The sequence below is a fragment of the Hyperolius riggenbachi genome, chromosome 3 (assembly GCF_040937935.1).
Source record: "Hyperolius riggenbachi isolate aHypRig1 chromosome 3, aHypRig1.pri, whole genome shotgun sequence".
In the NCBI taxonomy this organism is placed as follows: Eukaryota; Metazoa; Chordata; class Amphibia; order Anura; family Hyperoliidae; genus Hyperolius; species Hyperolius riggenbachi.
Genome location: NC_090648.1, coordinates 237,174,236 through 237,194,241, shown reverse-complemented (window position 1 = coordinate 237,194,241; position 20,006 = coordinate 237,174,236). Strand labels below are relative to the sequence as shown.

At 44.0% G+C, this 20,006-nt stretch overlaps 1 protein-coding gene across 2 annotated transcripts in view; it reads left to right on the top strand.

Moving 5' to 3' along the window:
- The window catches only part of PLXNA4 (plexin A4), a 910,299-nt gene that overhangs the window by 809,089 nt on the left and 81,204 nt on the right, over positions 1-20,006 (top strand). For both annotated transcript variants that reach the window (XM_068276018.1, XM_068276019.1), the window contains 2 exons: positions 2,195-2,354; positions 11,117-11,220. In XM_068276018.1, the coding sequence (XP_068132119.1) occupies positions 2,195-2,354; positions 11,117-11,220 (264 nt within the window). The remainder of the gene's footprint in view (positions 1-2,194; positions 2,355-11,116; positions 11,221-20,006) is intronic.

The following is a 20,006-nucleotide window of genomic DNA, read 5'->3' as shown; positions in this document are numbered from 1 at the left end:
TGTTGACTGATTGATTTATTCAAATACAGTACCCCAAAGCAAAGTACATTTTTTTAATAAACACCATATTGCAGTAATTTTTGCCGTACTTGAATGGGATTTATATGTGAAGGGACAAGTGGCATTTAAAAACTAGCACTGTGCTACTTGAATAAATAATACCTTTATATAAATCTATATTCACACTACATTAATGTCAGCTTTAAACATGTTTCCTTTTTTTTCTTGATCTTCTTTTTCACTTTTATGAATTTCTGGCAAACTTCTTTGAAAGAAATATGTGAAAAAGTTGGAAGAAGTGAATTCAGGTGATCACTCAGCAGCCTGTCACCTGCCATGCTTCTGAATTGCAGCAAACAATTCAAACGATTTTTGTCATATCCAGGAGGGTTTTTTTGTGCTGTGTGCTGCACGGAGTACATTACAGATCTCAGTAACTAATTGAAATCCCACTAGGCTTCTTAAATGAATAGGTCAAATTACAGAGAGCCGGCTGTGACTCAATTGATGAATAGGATGTGCTGCTGTAGATGATAGATACCCACCTATGATGGTAATGAATGAAGAAAAAAACACATGAATCCCAAGGGAGGAAATACCAGTGCTATCACTCTAGTAAGCAGACTACCTTTTAAATATTAACACGTCATTTGCAATGGTTACCTGAATAAATCAAAAAGTAGTTTTCCAAGTGTGGCTCATTTGCTCTAAAGTCTTCTTACAAACCTCTGTACAATTAATAGGTTTATTTTTACTGGCAAAGCAAAACTTTCAGCAAGTAATCTACGTTTGAGAATAATAATAAAAAAATATATACTATTTAACTATTTAAAAATGTGTAATTCAGTGGTGGTTGTTTGCTTACTGTGAGGTCTCGTTCACAGTGGGATTTTGCATTGGGTCCAGGAGCACAATGCATCAGGACAAACACAGTCATACCACATTTTATGGCCTCGTTACATTCCATGCAGTAAGGTACAGTGAAGCATACAGACAATGAAACAATGCTTCCTTGTACCTGTTAAGTGTGCATTTTACGGACACACACTGCATGCAGTGCGTTACCATGTCACAACACGTTACACCGCAATGCTAAGGTCGCACTGTGAACATCGCATAGACTTATCACTGCAGTGTGTCATTCCACGTTGCAGTACCTCCCTAAAGTCGCACCTTAGGAAGTAGGAGTATTCTTTCCTCTCTGACTGGCCCTGCATGAAATGTAGCATTCCATTGAACTACATTGGCTGATGGCTTCTTGCCCCACATAAGAAGAACACCTGTTTGTCTCTGAGTTGTGCTGATAAATTGTAAATTGATTTGGATCAATCAGAAGCCATTAGCATTTGACATTGTAGATCACCCATGAATTGTTTCACTCTTATGCCTGGGACACACGATGCAATTTCCTGTCAGATTGATGGTCGAATGGATAATATCTGACTGGTCCGATCTGATTTCCAATCGTTTTTCTGATTGATTTTCCAATTTTCTTCTATACAAAATGGATCAGAAAAACAATTACAGATCAGATCTGACCTGTTGGAAATGATTGATTTTGTATAGATCTGATGGGAAATTGCATCAAGGCTACAATCTTGCTAATCATTTTTGTGTTCTTAAGCTGTATTTAGATGTAGTGCAGAGCACATGTTCTTTCTTTGTGTTGAGAATAATGCATGCAAAAGGAAAACAATGCTATTGCCATAGCTTGGTCACTGTTAAATCTGTGTGTCTGTTCCTATATTTCCAAACTGTCTACTTTAAATATAACAAAAATTGTTGCGTGGATGTATGATGGTCATGTGGCCCCTCTCTGTGTTAGAAAAGACTTGATAAGTTTAAGGGGGTTATATTCAGTTTATTAAATGAGGCATTATTTTTTTTATGCGTATACCTAACTAGAAAAGGTCTCTAATTTTTGTTTTTATGAGAGCAGACCAAAATATACTGTCCACTTTCATGATGTTTTGTATTATGGGCTGTGCATAACAACCAGTCAGGTTATACCTTCTGTTTTATCTGCTGCATTGTTAGATGCACTCGAAGAGCTAATTGTTATGAACAACACAGTCTACTTAGGACAATTGCTTCTTCAGACACGTTAATAGATCATGCGGATTTCTGGATTCTTTGGATAATAGTCTAGCCCTGACATTCACCTATATTCTACTTGATTTATTTATCGTTTCAGGTCCTTAATTGTGTTAACCCTGATAATGTAAACAGCCCCATGATTCCTGTGAAAATCCTCAACTGCGATACAATTACACAAGTAAAAGAGAAGATCTTGGATACCATCTTCAAGAACCTGCCCTGCTCTCTTCGACCAAAAGCAGCAGATATGGATTTAGGTAAATAAACTATTTTTGCTCATATAAGTGTTCCTTTACTTAGAATATAGTTAAGAAATACCGGGCAAAATTATAATGTTCATCATAGGTTACGGCATTAACATGAGAAATTGTGCATTGTTGATTGTAGTCCTAAGAAAATAATGAATTTAATTTATAATGTCTCTCCTTAGTACACCCAATCAATCCAGTTCCTCTGCCCTCAAAAGATGGAGGGCAGTGAAGAACAGAGAGTACAAATGATATTGCAAATCTGGCCTGGAATTTTCTATTTTTTTTCTATATATTTTCTTCTATTAGGTGGCAAATTTGCCCCCCCTTGTCTGTATTTGATCAGATCATTGTGTGTGTTGCTAAAAAGTTCATGGATTAGTGCTTGTTCCACTTTATTTTCATCAAACAATCTATGTATCGATAGTTTCTCTTCATAAAACTTATAACAAATAAAAAGTAAAGCTAGTATACTGTATACATGATTTAATTATGTCCCAATTAGGTCAATTGCCTTTACATCATTGGTCATGAAACAGCCCCAAAGCATGATTGACCCCCCACCATGCTTCACAGTAGGCAAGGTGTTCTTTTCTTCATAGGCCTTGTTCTTCCAAACATAGCGTTGATCCATGGGCCCAAACTGTTCTAATTTTGTTTCATCAGTCCACAGAACACTACCACAAAAGTTTTGTTATGTTATATGTTATATTTGTCTGACTTCAAGTGCCTCTTTGATTTAATTGTAAACAAGATGACTGAAATGATCAAAATCAATTGCAAAATGGCAAAAACACTCAATTTCAGCGGGGGTTGAATAAGTTTGAACACAACTGTAACACCTACTGCAGTTGAAAAGGTTTGGCCTACCACATAATTTAATGGTGCAGTTCTATACTGCAATCATTGAATCCATCATCACATAATGTATGATTGGTTGGTTTGGCTCAGGCTCCATAAAAGAAAAGAGACTGCAGTGCATCATCTAAACAGCAGAAAGAATCATTGGCTGTAGCTTACATTCCTTACAGGATCTTAATGTTAGCAGGTGCAGAAAGAGAGTGCTCAAGATTGCCTCTGACCCCTCTCACCTTGCACACTCCATTTTCCAGCTTATGCCTTCAGGGGTGAGATACCGATCAGTCTTAACAAAATCTCCCAGGCACAGGAACAGCTTCTTCCCTCAGGTGGTAGCTATGCTTAAAGAGAAACTCCGACAAAGAATTGAACTTAATCCTAATCAGTAGCTGATACCCCCTTTTACATGAGAAATCTATTCATTTTCACAAACAGACCATCAGGGGGCGCTGTATGACTGATATTGTGGTGAAACCCCTCCCACAAGAAGCTCTGAGTACCAAGGTACTTCTGGCAGTTTCCTGTCTGTGAACCTTGTTGCCTTGTGGAAAATAGCTGTTTACAGCTGTTTCCAACTGCCAAAACAGCATACAGCAGCTACATCACTTGCCAGCAGTAAAAATGTCACCATGTAATAAATGTCAGAATATAAATCAGGGATTTAAAAGATTTTACAATGGGCAAACACTGACTAAATCATGTATACATAATTATTGTGAAAGTGAAGCACTTTTTTTATTACATTATTTTCACTGGAGTTCCTCTTTAATGCAGAACCACACTAGAACAGCTTAAAAGCATTACAGCACAGAACTGAAAATGAGCTCTTCTCACTCTGTTTGCTACCACTAATTTCCTGTCCTTCACTTGTAATATCTATTCTGTCTGTCTGTTTCCATTAAGTAACTGCCAAATCAAATTCCTGTAAATGCAAATTTATTTGGCCAAATAAACTTGATTCTGTTAAGCCAGTCGATCAGTATATAACTGTAACTTGATTGGTTAGTGATCAATTACTACCATACACATCAAACTCCATTTTGTAGATTTCAGCAGAAATCTATTGTGCATTGCTTGAACCATAACTGCTTGATGAAGCGCAAGGCTACTGTCCCTCTTGCATGGAGATTTTCCAATAATGTTTGATCAACCTTTGATCAGTACACTGCACAAAATTGATCAAAAAATAAGCAATTGGATATGTTGGAGCAATAGATTACTGGTAGAAGTGATCAAACCTGTCTGAAATTAATCAGAAAAAATACTTTATATCTGTCAATCATTTGAAAGAGTTTTTGTTTGGTTTTTTTGCATATAACCGCTATCATGATTTTACATTTGGTCTTTATGATCACATATGTGTGTATGTGTGCTTTGGAACTAAACATCCAGTAGCCAGGACTAGTAGAGTTCTCAGAATCTAGCAGGTAGAAGCCAGAACTGGAAGGATTCCCAGAATTGAGCAGACAAGATAATAGGATGGCATGGTCTTCAGCAATGGGCAAGCGGGATGGATTAAGACATCAAAATATAGACAGAAGCCTGGAAACTGAGGGAAATTTGGGATATCTATAATTCCTCCTCTATGAAATGCATTCATCTTTCAAAGCAGCCAGAGTATAATTAGCAGGATCTCTTGCAGAAGGGATAAACTTCACAATAAAGCTTCCAGCTATTAACAGGTAAAGAGAATGGAGAATGAGGGTCCGTTGGAGACAGATTTCTTGGTCCAGTGGAAAATACTGAAATATGAAGCCACTGGAACCGACGTCAGCTGAGTGCTGCACAGAAGTGACAAGCAGATACATGACTATTGAGTAGTAGAAATCACCTGTGGGAAAAAAGCTATAGTGGACTACAGTATACTTTAGCAACCAGTGAGCAATATGAGTTCCACACTGCTCATCAATGATGCAACTGTATGAGTGTATCTGTTCAGTTACCAGAGAAAATAATCTTTCCGGGGTGCTTAGTAGAGATGGCCTGAATGGTTTGTGGCGAACTTCCGGGGTTCGCGATTGTGGAGAACAGCAGACTTTTCCGGAAGTTCGATTTTCACCCATAGTGCATCATGAGGGTCAACTTTGACCCGCTACATCACAGTCAGCAGGCACATTGTAGCCAGTTAGGCTACACTCCCTCCTGGAGCCCCACCCCCCCTTATAAAAGGCAGGCAGCGTCAGGCTTTTCACTCACTCGTGTGCCTGCAGTAATTAGTGAAGGGATAGCTGCTGCAGACTCTCATAGGGAAAGCTTAGTTAGGCTCTTGTAGGCTTCTTAGCTTGCACAACAGCTCTTTTGAGAGCTAATCTTGTTCTTGTGATCTATTTTTTTTTCTATATGTCCCATTGACACTTGTGTTGCATAGACAGCCCTGGTAATTCCTACTGTGTGTGCCGCTGCCAGGCCCAGCATATTCAGTGACTACTACCTGTGTGTGTGTGGCAGGTGCAAATTGTAATACCCACTGCATATACCTACTACTACCTGTTGTTCACTTCAGTGCACCCACCCACCTACGTGAGCGCACGCAGTGTCACTGTGCCTGTCCGGTACCTGTCTGTGTGTGACAGGTGCACATTGTACTACCCATCACTGCATATACCTACCTGTTGTGTTCAGTGCACCCACCTACCTACGTGAGTGTGTCATCTCTGGCACACAGCATTGGGTCAAGGGTCCACCTGACCACGGATGCCTGGTCTGCCAAGCACGGTCAGGGCACATACATTACTTACACAGCCCATTGGGTCAACCTGGTGACCGATGTCAAGCAGGGAGTATGTGGCTGTGCAGCGGACCAACTTGTGACACCTCCACGGCTTGCAGGCAGGCCTGCTGCCACCTCCTCTCCTCCTGCTACATCCTCCTCGCTGTCATCATCCTCTTCCTCCTTTGCTGAGTAGCAGTTCAACTCTACTGGTGCTGTGATCTCCTCTCCAGCTACACAGCCCCAGCTCCCCAGGGCCTATGCTGCATGCCAGGTACGATGGTGTCAGGCCAACTTAGACATGTCTTGCCTCAAAGCGGAGAGTCACACTGGACCAGCTCTCTTGGCTGCTCTTAACAAACAGGTGGATCAGTGGCTGACCCCGCACCAGCTGGATATCGGCAACGTGGTGTGTGACAATGGCAGCAATCTCATTTCCGCGTTGAATTTGGGAAAGCTGACACATGTACCCTGCATGGCACATGTGCTTAATCTGGTCATTCAAAGATTTGTGTCAAAGTACCCAGGCTTAGAGGACGTCCTGAAGCAGGTCAGGAAGTTGTGTGGGCATTTCAGGCGGTTTTACACGGCCATGGCACACTTTGCCGAGATTCAGTGAAGAAACAAGTTGCCGGTGAGACGTCTCATTTGCGATAGCCCGACTCGCTGGAATTCGACCCTCCTTATGTTCTCTCACCTGCTAGAACAGGAGAAAGCCGTCACCCAGTACCTCTACAATTTCAGTAGAAGGACACAATCTGGGGAGATGGGGATGTTCTGGCACTCCTGCAAAATGCATACAGGCTCATGCGGCCGTTTGAGGAGGTGACCAACCTGGTGAGTCGCAGTGAAGGCACCATCAGCGACTTAATCCCGTACGCTTACTTCCTGGAGCATACCGTGCGTAGAGTGGTGGATCAAGCTGTGGAGGAGCGTGAACAGGAACAGTTACAGGAGGAACAGTTGTGGGAGCAATTTTCATCGGAACCAGATGTTTCCTCAACACATGCGGCAGCACAGAGGGGGAGGAGGAGGAAGAGTCGTGTGGGGAGGAGGAGTCCGACTCGGATGATGAGGAAGGTGTTTCTTTGGAGGAGGAGGCGGTGGCAGAAGAACAACTGCAGAAGGTGTCGAAGGGGGCTTGTGCTGCTCAACATTCCTGTGGTATTGTTCGTGGCTGGGGGGAGGAGGACGACTTACCTGATGTCACTGAGGAAGAGCAAGAGGAGATGGATAGTACGTCTGGATCCAACTTTGTGCAGATGGCATCTTTCATGCTGTCCAGCCTGTTGAGGGACCCCGTATAAAAAACCTCAAGGGAAATGAGCTGTACTGGGTGGCCATGCTACTAGACCCTCGATATAGGCACAAAGTGGTGGACATGTTACCAACTCGCCTGAAGGCAGAAAGGATGCAGCACTTGCAGAACAAGCTGGCAACTATGTTTTGCAGTGCGTTTAAAGGTGATGTCACAGCACAATGGAATGAAGGTACCACTGCCAGTAATCCTTCTCCCATGTCCACGCAGGCAAGGACAGGACGCTCCAGCGATCTGATGGTGATGTCGGACATGCGGACATTCTTTAGTCCAACGCCTCACCTTAGCGCTTCTGGATCCACCCTCCAACAACGCCTGGATCGGCAGGTAGCCGACTACCTGGCCTTAAGTGTGGATGTAGACACTGTGAGCAGCGATGAACCTTTGGACTACTGGGTGCGCATGCTTGACCTGTGGCCAGAGCTGTCCCAATTTGCCATCCAACTTCTGTCTTGCCCTGCCTCAAGTGTCCTATCAGAAAGGACCTTCAGCGCAGCTGGAGGCATTGCCACTGAGAAGAGAAGTCGCCTAAGTCACAAAAGTGTTCAGTACCTCACCTTTATCAAAATGAATGAGGCCTACTGTCAGCCCCAAGACTAAGTCAGTCCCCACACACAGCATCTCTGCCTGCACGCCGTGGGACTGCCTGCCCCAAGACTAAGTCGCTCCCCACACAGCACCTCTGCCCGCAGGCCGCTTGACTGCCTTCTCCGCCACCACCAACAGGGTCCAGGACTCCAGGTGGATTCCTGAATTTCCTGAATTTTTATAGCGGCCTGCTATACTAATTTTTCTGGTGCATGTACATGCCTGCCTAATTTTTCTGGCTGCACTGCAGCTGTAACAACATAAAAGGCATGTACATGTGCCAATTCCCTTTTGTGATCATTACCTTGCCGTGGTGAAGGGGCTTGCGTATCACAATGAAGCAATGACCACCGGCTATATGAGTGTCTCGGGGGAGGGGGGGGCACACCCAAAATAATAAAGTCGTTGCTTCATTGTGGACAGACCAAATTTGATCAGCTGGACAGTCACTGTTCTGCCATTCAGCTAGCCCAGTGACCCTATGGGCTTGAAATCGGTAGTTTCTGAGCAATGTTGTACTACATTGGGTGTAGATTCCATTGCTTGCAGCAGATTGCAGTTTGAGCTTCAGAGAGTTTTATACATTTCTAGATTGTTGCAAAGTGAAATTGGAAGATATATTTTAATAACATTAGGTTACATTTATTCTTGTGGCGCACGGATACACATTGATATCTGATATACCGTATGTGTAGTTTTTTTTTCAGAAGAATAAAGTCATACAAGAGAAGCACTCTTGGCGGCAGTTCAAACATTTTCCTGAAATATTCAGTAATGCTGAATGAGAACATTTATGTGTGAGTTTGTATGTATGCGCAAAAATATGGAAAACAATCATGTGCAACATCAACTCAAAACGTTTATTTTATGCAAGTGAATCATATGATAAAATAAAATCAATAAAACTATGGAAAGATACAACAGATGCCCAGTTCATTGGGCCTGTGTTACTTCAAGATGCAAACTGAGGTAGATATTTGAAATACATGTAAAGTAAAGGTTGTTAAAAAATTGACAGATTACACATCCACAAATATTAGGGCACTGGCTGCTAGTAATTAAAATAACTTCCATGGGATAGTACAGTAGTAAGTGGACCTTTGTTTGATGAATGAAGTGTCTTAAATATCTGTGCAGAATATGACAGAGCCTTTAGTTTACATTACCAAACACTGGACCTGCAGAAGGTGTTTAGGTGGCCTAGGTATTCACAAAAGTCATGCGATGTGTGGGGCTGGCTCATCATAAGAGAAAATACTTTCCGATCTATCAATATGTGAATCTGCTTCTTGTCAGCGATAAATTACAGTTGTTTCTACCATATTACTCGTATATTCATCCCACATCAGTTTCTGTCCTTGTTTTAGAGAGAAGTAAGAGTGAGTTTCTGATTCCTTAGCTTGCAATTCTGATTGTAGAATTAATAAAGAGTTCATGGCTAACAATAACTTGCACAGCACCCATTATACGTTCCAAGTAGGCAGCAGCGGCCAGGCATGTTATTGCCAGTGTCCTTGGCTTTTATTCAGGATATTCTTTGAATTGCAGTTTCCTGCAATACTTGAAGTAAAGAAATTCAGCAATTCATGTATGCAGTGAAAGATACACTATCTTCTGAATGAAATATAAAGAGTTCACAGCTGCTGTCTTCTGAGTTTGCATTCACCGCCACTTCTGATTGGAAGGAGAGATAAAGATAATGGGATTTTTACTTACCTCTCTCTCTCTGTCTTGCTAGAAGGTAGAGCATAAACAGATTGGATTGGAGAGTGTCTGTCTTTAGTGTTCTTGCTTAAAGGAGCTGGCTGATGTGATGACAATGTACGGGACGCACTGCTCTTCTTTTCAGTGAACAGCAATGTCTGGGAGGTCACCTTTTAGCAATCGTTTATTGGAATATTCCGACACAGTACTAAAGCATAATTATATTTTTAAGAGGTTTGCTAGAATATTAAACCTATTTTTACAATGTACTTAATCAGGGTTTATCTTTGATGAAAACTGTATGGCCAAATGATTCTAATTTAAATAATTCAAATATTATACACAACCTGGAATTGTATCTGTAGGAATTGGGTTTATTTGCACCCCTTCACCATCCCACCCATCCCTGCTAGTCCTACAGGGAAGTTCTGGAGACAACTTGGGAACATAGAGATTATGATAAAATATATATGTCGTAATGCTTTTGTTTGTGTGGTATGTGTTACCATATGCTCTTTTTTCTGTTGTCATACCTGTTGCAGGTTAGTTTTAGGTAGGTTCCTTACCAGAGATGGTCAATCAGATACAAATAATTCCAGCTTGCCTGAAAAAGTCATGCAAATTATATGCAGCTTGAAATTGGACCAATCAAAACTGACAAAGTTCATTTGATTGCCCCAATACCAAGCTGCATACAATGTGCATGAAATTGGCACCCAAGGCAAAATCATTTGCACCGCATTGCCCTCTAAACACGTGTCTAATGATCATTACTGTTTTGTCCCATTCACAAATGAAAAAACATCATATGTCACAAATGTCCTAATTTCATTCAAGTGACAGAGCAGAATGACGTGCTTCCATTCTTTACATTTTTTTATGATCAGTGACATGCACTGTTTCCTACACAAGTCCTTGACTATTCTTCTCCAGGTACATCATGAGCCTGCCACCGAGCAGAGATTTGTGAGAATGCGCAGCCACAGCTTGACATTTCAACCATAGGTAGCTCAGTTTTCATTTTTCCCGTTCCTTGTAACATACTTTGGGGGTAGAGTGTCAAATTGTAGATCAAGCCTAGCAGTTCAACAGCAAGGCTTGTGTTTGAACAGCACTATTAGCAGAATCTGTCAGAGCAGTGCAAGAGACAGTTGGGGTAAAAAGAAGCATGAAAGCTAATGTTGTTGGACACATCACTTCCAAGGCAGCGCCGATCAAATACATCTTTTGTGTAGAGGACCCTTTACAGCAGTTATGACAGGACAAATGCACAATTTCAACTAGTGAGTTTAACTGACAATGGTTGTCAGTGTGTTGTCAAGGATCAACAGAGAGTATATAGGAGCCCTGACATAAATAGAACACAGTGTATCATTACTTGTGGCAAGTCTAATGGAAGGCTGCCTACGCATTGACAGGTATGGTGTGCAATGTAAACCAGGTAGAAAAAACATTGCATTAATGGATGAAACTTCTGTTATTCATGTGAATATGAAGTCAGTGGATTTTGACTTTACTACAACAAATTATTGTACAGACTGTATGTAAAATACTATATTTTCTAATTTCCACTTTACATTTTTTTCCAAACAGAATGGAGACAAGCAAGTGGAGCCCGGATGATTCTTCAGGATGAAGATATCACAACAAAGATAGAGAATGACTGGAAGAGGCTCAATGTCATTGCACACTATCAGGTATGATCTGTCCAACATAATATCATTAATATATAAAATTAAAATACTTTGGCATTAGAAAAGTCAATGTTCTTCAGATCCAATGTGCTTGTAGTCCCTAATTAGTTTATAGACCACCAGCTTGCAGATCTGGGTGAGATTCATTTATTTATTACCAACATACTTGGCGAATCAATATATAATTATTGAAGGTATACTATTTGAGCCATTGTAATGGTATTATACCCACACTTACAGTGCAACCTGTATTAGCATTTAAATTTGTGGTTACTACGTGTCACCCTCTGTGCTATGCTGTTTTAATTGATTTTAATTGTTGAAGGGACAAGTCCTTAATAAACTTGAATGTAATTTTGTAACATATTATGGTGTTGGCAATTTGATGTTATTGATTGCCTTGATGGACGCTTTTTCTTGCATTGCGATTCAAGTGAAGATGCACACGCATTGGCGCTTTTGATACCTTCAGGCTGCTTTCACAGTGAGACGTTACAGGCGCACGTTAGTGCAGCCTGTAATGCAGCCCACCGCACAGTAATGAAAAATCATTGGGCTGTTCACAGTGCCCACGTTGCGTTACATTGTAACGCAGGACGTCAGTTGAATGTGCTGCATGCTGTGCGTTATGCGCGGCTAAGCCGCGTTAGACTGTGCGCACATGCTCAGTAGTGTTGGAGAAGGAGGTTTTCCCTCCTCCTCCTTGGCCAGCCACACGGCTAATTAATATTCACTGCATGGTGTGACGTGCAGTGTTTACTTCCTGGAGCGCCGCTTTGTGCGGCGATTGGCTGGCGGGACCACGTGATGCTGCATGCGTCCAAGAGTACGTATCGCAGGATCACAGGACGTGTGAAGAGCCACTTAATGCGGCTCAATGTAACGTCCAGCTACAAAACCACTGTGCGTTGCATTAGGTGCACGTTATGCGACCTTAACGTAGCACCTAACGCAATGTCTTAGTGGGAAAGTAGCCTCAATCTCCACCCCCAGGACTTCACGCCAATTGGAGTTGAGCCGTCCGGGGGCTGCCGCCGTGTTCGCGGCAATTGGTGTGGAGTGGTCGGCTACAGGGTAATAGAGATGGCCCGAACCTCCGATTTTAGGTTCGCGAACCTTTACCAAACATTCGATTTGCGCGAACTTTCGCGAACCACAATAGACTTCAATAGGGAGGCGAACCTTGAAAACTAGAAACATTTATGCTGGCCACAAAAGTGGTGGAAAAGATGTTTCAAGGGGTCTAACACCTGGAGAGGGGCATGGCGGAGTGGGATAGATGCCAAAAGTCCCGGGGAAAAATCTGGATTTGACACAAAGCAGCGTTTTAAGGGCAGAAATAACATTGAATGCTAAATTACAGGCCTAAAGTGCTTTAAAACATCTTGCATGTCATTTGTATACATCAATCAGGGAGCACAATTAGAGTACTGCTTCACACTGACACACCAAACTCACTGTGTAACACACCGCAAACAGCTGTTTGTGTAGTGACGGCCGTCCTGGACTGGTGCGCACCATGGCCAGAGTGCATGCCCTGGCGGTTTTCAAGCCCATATGGTCGCCGGTCTGTGGTAGCTCAATGATAGAACAACAGTGACTGTCCAGCTGATCAAATTTGGTCTGTCCACAATGAAGCAACGACCTTATTATCTTGGGTGTGCAACCCCCCCAGACACTCATATAGCCGGCGGTCATTGCTTCATTGTGATACGCAAGCCCCTTCACAGCGGCAAGGTAATGATCATAAAGGGGAATTGGCACATGTACATGCCTTTTGTTTTGTTGTTGCAGCTGCAGTGCAGCCAGAAAAATTAGGCAGGCATGTACACGCACCAGAAAAATTATTATAGCGGCCTAGCAGCGGCCTTAAAAATTCAGGATTCCGCCTGGAGTCCTGGACCCTGTTGGTGGTGGCAGAGAAGGCAGTCAAGCGGCGTGCAGGCAGAGATGCTGTGTGGGGAGCGACTTAGTCTTGGGGCAGGCAGTCACAAGGCATGCAGGCAGAGATGCTGTGTGTGGGGACTGACTTAGTCTTCGGGTGGGCAGTAGCCCTCCAGGATCCATGCCTCATTCATTTTGATAAAGGTGAAGTACTGAACACTTTTGTGACTTAGGCGACTTCTCTTCTCAGTGACGATGCCTCCAGCTGTGCTGAAGGTCCTTTCTGACAGGACACTTGAGGCAGGGCAAGAGAGAAGTTGGATGGCAAATTGGGACAGCTCTGGCCACAGGTCAAGCCTGCGCACCCAGTAGTCCAAGGGTTCATCGCTGCTCACAGTGTCTACATCCACACTTAAGGCCAGGTAGTCAGCTACCTGCCGTTCGAGGTGTTAGTGGAGGGTGGATCCTGAAGGGCTAAGGCGAGACGTTGGACTAAAGAATGTCCGCATGTCCGACATCACCATGAGATCACTGGAGCGTCCTGTTCTTGCCTGCGTGGACATGGGTAGAGGATTACTGGCAGTGGTACCTTTATTCCATTGTGCTGTGAGGTACTGAACACTTTTGTGACTTAGGCGACTTCTCTTCTCAGTGACGATGCCTCCAGCTGTACTGAAGGTCCTTTCTGACAGGACACTTGAGGTAGGGCAAGAGAGAAGTTGGATGGCAAATTGGGACATCTCTGGCCACAGGTCAAGCCTGCGCACCCAGTAGTCCAAGGGTTCATCGCTGCTCACAGTGTCTACATCCACACTTAAGGCCAGGTAGTCAGCTACCTGCCGGTCGAGGTGTTAGTGGAGGGTGGATCCGGAAGGGCTAAGGCGAGACGTTGGACTAAAGAATGTCCGCATGTCCGACATCACCATGAGATCGCTGGAGCGTCCTGTCCTTGCCTGCGTGGACATGGGTAGAGGATTACTGGCAGTGGTACCTTTATTCCATTGTGCTGTGACATCACCCTTAAATGCATTGTAAAGCATAGTAGCCAGCTTGTTCTGCATGTTCTGCATCCTTTCTGCCTTCTGGTGAGTTGGTAACATGTCCACCACTTTGTGCCTATACCGAGGGTCTAGTAGCGTGGCCACCCAGTACAGCTCATTCCCCTTGAGTTTTTTTATACGGGGGTCCCTCAACAGGCTGGACAGCATGAAAGATGTCATCTGCACAAAGTTGGATCCAGACGTACTATCCATCTCCTCTTGCTCTTCCTCAGTGATGTCAGGTAAGTCGTCCTCCCCCCAGCCACGAACAATACCACGGGAACGTTGAGCAGCACAAGCCCCCTGCAATGCCTGCTGCGGTTGTTCTTCTGCCACCGCTGCCTCCTCCAAAGAAACACCTTCCTCCTCATCCGAGTCGGACTCCTCTTCCCCACACAACTCCTCCTCCCCCCTCTGTGCTGCCGCAGGTGTTGAGGAAACATCTGGTTCTGATGAAAACTGCTCCCACAACTGTTCCTCCCCACGCTCCTCCACAGCTTGATCCACCACTCTACGCATGGCATGCTGCAGAAAGTAAGCGTACGGAATCAAGTCACTGATGGTGCCTTCACTGCGACTCACCAGGTTGGTCACCTCCTCAAATGGCCGCATGAACCTGCATGCATTTCGCATCAGTGTCCAGTTGTTGGGCCAGAACATCCCCATCTCCCCAGATGGTGTCCTTTTACTGTAATTGTACAGGTACTGGGTGACGGCTTTCTCCTTTTTAGCAGGAGAGAGAACATGACCAGGGTTGAATTCCAGCGAGTTGGGCTATCACATATCAAGCGTCTCACCGGCAAGTTGTTTCTCCGCTGAATTTCTGCAAAGCATGCCATGGCCGTGTAAGACCTGCTGAAATGCCCACACAACTTCCTGGCCTGCTTCAGGACGTCCTCTAAGCCTGGGTACTTTGACACAAATCTTTGAATGACTAGATTCAGCACATGTGCCATGCAGGCTACATGTGTCAGCTTTCCCAAATTCAAAGTGGAAATGAGATTGTTGCCGTTGTCACACACCATGTTGCCAATCTCCAGCTGGTGCGGGGTCAGCCACTGATCCACCTGTTCGTTAAGAGCAGCCAGAAGAGCTGGTCCAGTGTGACTCTCCGCTTTGAGGCAAGACATGTCTAAGATGGCGTGACACCGTCGCCCTGGGGAGCTGGGGCTGTGTAGCTGGAAAAGAGATCGCAGCACCAGTAGAGTTGAACTGCCACCCAGCCGAGGAGGAGGAGGATGATAGTGAAGAGGATGTAGCAGAAGGAGTAGGAGGAGAAGGAGAGGAGGAGGCAGGAAGCCTGCCTGCAAGCCCTGGAGGTGTCACAAGTTGGTCTGCTGCGGCCTTGTACCTTCCACTGCGGTGTCCCAATGGCCACAAATTTACAAAGTCCCCAGAGTCCACCAGCTGGTATGGTAACAGCTGGCGAGCTAACTGTTCCGCCAAGCCAGCTGTCAGACGCTGGGCAAGGGGGTGACTGGCAGAAATTGGCTTTTTCCGCTCAAATATTTCCTTCATTGACACCTGGCTGCTGTGGGCAGAGGAGCAGGAACCGCTTAAGGGCAGAGGTGGAGTGGAGGAGGGTGGCTGTGAAGGTGCAAGGAAGAAAGTGGCTGAAGATGCTGCACCTGAAGGAGGAAGAGGAGAAGGAGGTTGGCTTTGCTTTTGTGAGCTGCTTTTGCTCAGGTGCTCTTCCCATTGCAGTTTGTGCCTTTTCTGCAGGTGCCTTCGTAAGGCAGTTGTCCCTACTCCCTACATGGGTGTTGGTCTTTCCATGGCTTAATTTTTGGAGGCAGAGAGAACAGATGGCATTGCTCTGATCTCCGGATGACGCACTAAAAAATGTCCAAACCGCTGAGCCCCCATGGGGTGATGGCACTATGGTGGCATCAGCAGCTGACATTGAAGGGCATGTTGGCTGGCGCCGGACACTGCCACCAGCTGTTTCTGATGACAAGCTCCCCCTGCTTCTTTCAGCAACTCGTCTCCTCCTACTTCTCTCTGGCTCCCCCTCTGAACTGTTCCCTTGGTCATCTTGTCTCTTAGGATCCCACATGGTATCCGTATCATCGTCATCATCATAATCATCCTGCCCAGCTTCGCTTGCCTCAGACACCTCTAAAACTGCACCAACAGCAGGTACTTCATCATCCTCATCCTCACACGTTACGTCCATAGTGTCGCCGCCTAACTCAGACATATGAGGTGGTGTAACTTGCTTAGCGCCTTCATCTTGTTGTAACAATAATGGCTGTGAATCAGTTACTTCCCCACCAATTAACTCATGCGAACTGTCAAATGCAGCGGCTGTGGTGCTAGTAGTAGTGCAGGTGGCTGCGGAAGATGTGTTCTGTTTTAAATAGTCAAGCACGTCATGACAATCTTGGGAATTGATGGGAAGTGCCTTCTTCAGAGCACTGTACTTAGGGCCAGGGCCGCACAAAATCACATCAGCACGACCTCGCACAGACCTGCCGGGTGGCCTTTCTCTGGGTCTGCCTATACCTTTTTTTGTCAATTTTGTCCATATCGGGGGGGGGGATGAAGTGAAAGGTATGCACTGACTTGACTAATACAATGTGCAGTCACACAGGTGCAGTTAACAGGTATGCACTGAGTGGTATATCACACTGCATGCACTCACGTAGGTGGGTGGGTGCACTGTGAACAACAGGTAGGTATATGCAGTGGGTATTACAATGTGCACCTCTCACACACAGACAGGTACCGGACAGGCACAGTGACACTGCGTGCGCTTAAGTAGGTGGGTGGGTGAACAGTGAACAACAAGTAGATATATGCAGTGGGTATTACAATGTGCACCTGTCACACACAGACAGGTACTGGACAGGCACAGTGACACTGCGTGTGCTCACGTAGGTAGGTGGGTGCACAGTGAACAACAGGTAGGTATATGCAGTGGGTATTACAATGTGCACCTGTCACACACAGACCGGTACCGGACAGGCACAGTGACACTGCATGCGCTCAGCTCACGTAGGTAGGTGGGTGCACTGGGAACAACCGGTAGGTAGGTAGGTATATGCAGTGATGGGTATTACAATGTGCACCTGGCACACACACAGGTAGTCACTGAATGTGCTGGGCCTGGCAGTGGCACACACAGTAGAAATTACCAAGGCTGTCTATGCAACACAAGTGTCAGTGGGACACACGCACACAAAAAAAATAGATCACAAGAACAAGATTAGCTCTCAAAAGAGATGTTGAGGGGTGCTTTTTTAGCAATAAGAATCAGCAAGGAGCAAGCTAAGAAGCCTACAAGAGCCTAACTAATCTTTCCCTATGAGAGTCTGCAGCAGCTTTCGCTTCTCTAATTACTGCAGGCACACGAGTGAGTAAAAAGCCTGATGCTGCCTGCGTTTTATAAGGGGGGAGGGCCTCCAGGATGGAGTGTAGCCTGATTGGCTACAATGTGCCTGCTGACTGTGATGTAGAGGTTCAAAGTTGACCCTCATGATGCACTATGGGGCGAATCGAACTTCTGGTAAAGTTTGCGGTTCTCCGCGATCACGAACCCCGGAAGTTCGCTGGGAACCGTTTGCCGGCGAGCCATTCGGGCCATCTCTACAGGGTTAATGATATCAGCTCTTTCCCTCCTGTTGATTTCCACCTACTGCATTCACTGGCTTCCATATCCTTGTTATGAGCAGATACAGCTACCTGGTGGGCAGTATTTTTACAGAGCAGAACTGCAAACATTTAGCCACTTATGTTAGACACTAGTTTTTTTTTTATTATATCCTGTTTGTTTTTAGTGTTTTTGAGAATCTAGGACTTGGTTTATGGGTCTTTGGAGGGTAGCTTCAGTGCTACGTTTTTTTTTTTTTGTTTTTTTTTTATGCTAGGTGAATTTGTCACTAGTTACAAACTTGCAGCTAAGGTCTCTGATAGCTGACACTTGTATCATAGATCTTGCTTAAAAAATAAAAAAATGACCAAGCAGGGTTAGAACTATCTTTGCTCTTTCACTCCTGAGAAAATGTAACCAGGAGCTCTTCACAAGCAGAATAAGCCATATATACATAGAGCTGTCTAAAAGTCTCTTTAACTTTGTGTGTTACATTGTTAAAGTTAAGCATATTGTTAACACTGGAGGGGTTAAATGAAATGTAATAATTCCATTTTCACAGTAATTAAACATATTCCGTGTAGTCTTTGATAAGTTGAAGGAAAAACATGAATGCCTTATCCTTAGTGACATTATACATTTTCCTGAATTGAAATTGACACAATTATATGCAATTAACCTGTTCTCATACTGAGACTCTGACATTGTTTGAGATTTCACTGTAATGTGGGCTCACAAGAAAGAATATACTTGCTAATATTACATTAATTGAAATAGAAAAGATTAAATTAAATAAGTTTGTAATACTTTATTAGTTCTTCAAGAGAGGCTTCCAGTCTCTTGTGTACTTGTCTGACCCAGTGTTTGACTTATATATGGCAAGCATTGAAAAATGTTTCCTCAGACACAGTTAAGTGGGAACAGAGGTTGAGCCGTTCTGGTTAAATCTAGGCCTCAAGAAATGTTTACATGCCTCTTGGGTCTCTCTATGAAGTCATGTTTTCAGTCATTTTTTCATTACTGATTTTAATCACCACCAACACAACATTAAAGAAGACCAATCATATTTCATTCAAATGCTTTCTTCACAAATCGTCACATTTAAGCACTACGCAACTTGAGTTATTATTTTGATTTAAAAAGTATCATCATTTCCATAATTCAACAAAATGCTACCACCGGCTCATTCATATGACTCATAAGTGATGGAAAGATAGCATGGTCTATGGCTGCCAACAGCATTGTGTTGTGAGTCACTAGCAATTTTATATTTGTCTTACACCAAGATAGATGGGAACATACATTTGTTTCTACTTTAATCCTTCAGAATTAATCAAGTTAGATGACTGCGGAAGATGTGCTTGTAGCATCAAAGGAGAGGTTGAGTACTGTATATAATACTCATTGTATGTGTATGTTTCTTAAAGAGTTACAGATTACTCAGCGAGCTTATGGTGAACTAGAAATGGAGTGTGTAATGGGCTACAAAGGACCAAAAATCCCTCTTACTAAAATGTTATGCAAAACAAAAGGTTCCCTTCTTAAAACAGAAGGTATTTTTGATTATTCAGATTGGAGTGAGCACGTGATGTCTCCTACGATGCATCGCTGCTGAATATTCAAATCTTTCCCTTTGTTGTCCCTGTAAGCTAGCCACACCTCCAGAACTGCTGGAATGCAGTGATTCAATGATGTGTCAGCTTGTTAATTGTACAGCGCGCCAATAATCCAACATGCATACAGACTGTTTCGTATTGGGGATCCTCATCAGTGCATGGCATGGATTAATTAATTAGGAGTGTGTAACGGGCTCCAAAGGATTACAAAACCCTCTTACTAAAATGTTATGCAAAACAAAAGTTTGCCCTCTTAAAACAGAAGGTACCATATATACGTGCATATAAGGCGACCAACGTATAAGCCCGAGGTACTCACTTTTCCCTCAGAAACCAGGAAAAAGTGATTGACTCACATATAAGCCCCCTCCCCAGAATACCCCCCTCCACAGAAGCCAGACATGCCATCCGTACAAGTTATTTCTTCTCCCCATAGCCAGATGTGCTTCAAGGATGTTACAGCTGTGTCTCAAGATGCCACTAGATGGCACCATAAATATGAGCATTTGCCAAACAGGAAGAACACCTGATCACTGCACCATTGGCATATGGCTTGCATGCTCTTCAAGCCAGGGGACATGGATAGTCATGTGCAGTGCACTCTGCACACCATATTGCAGGGGTTGTGGGGTATGGACACAGCAGGGAGCCAGCTGG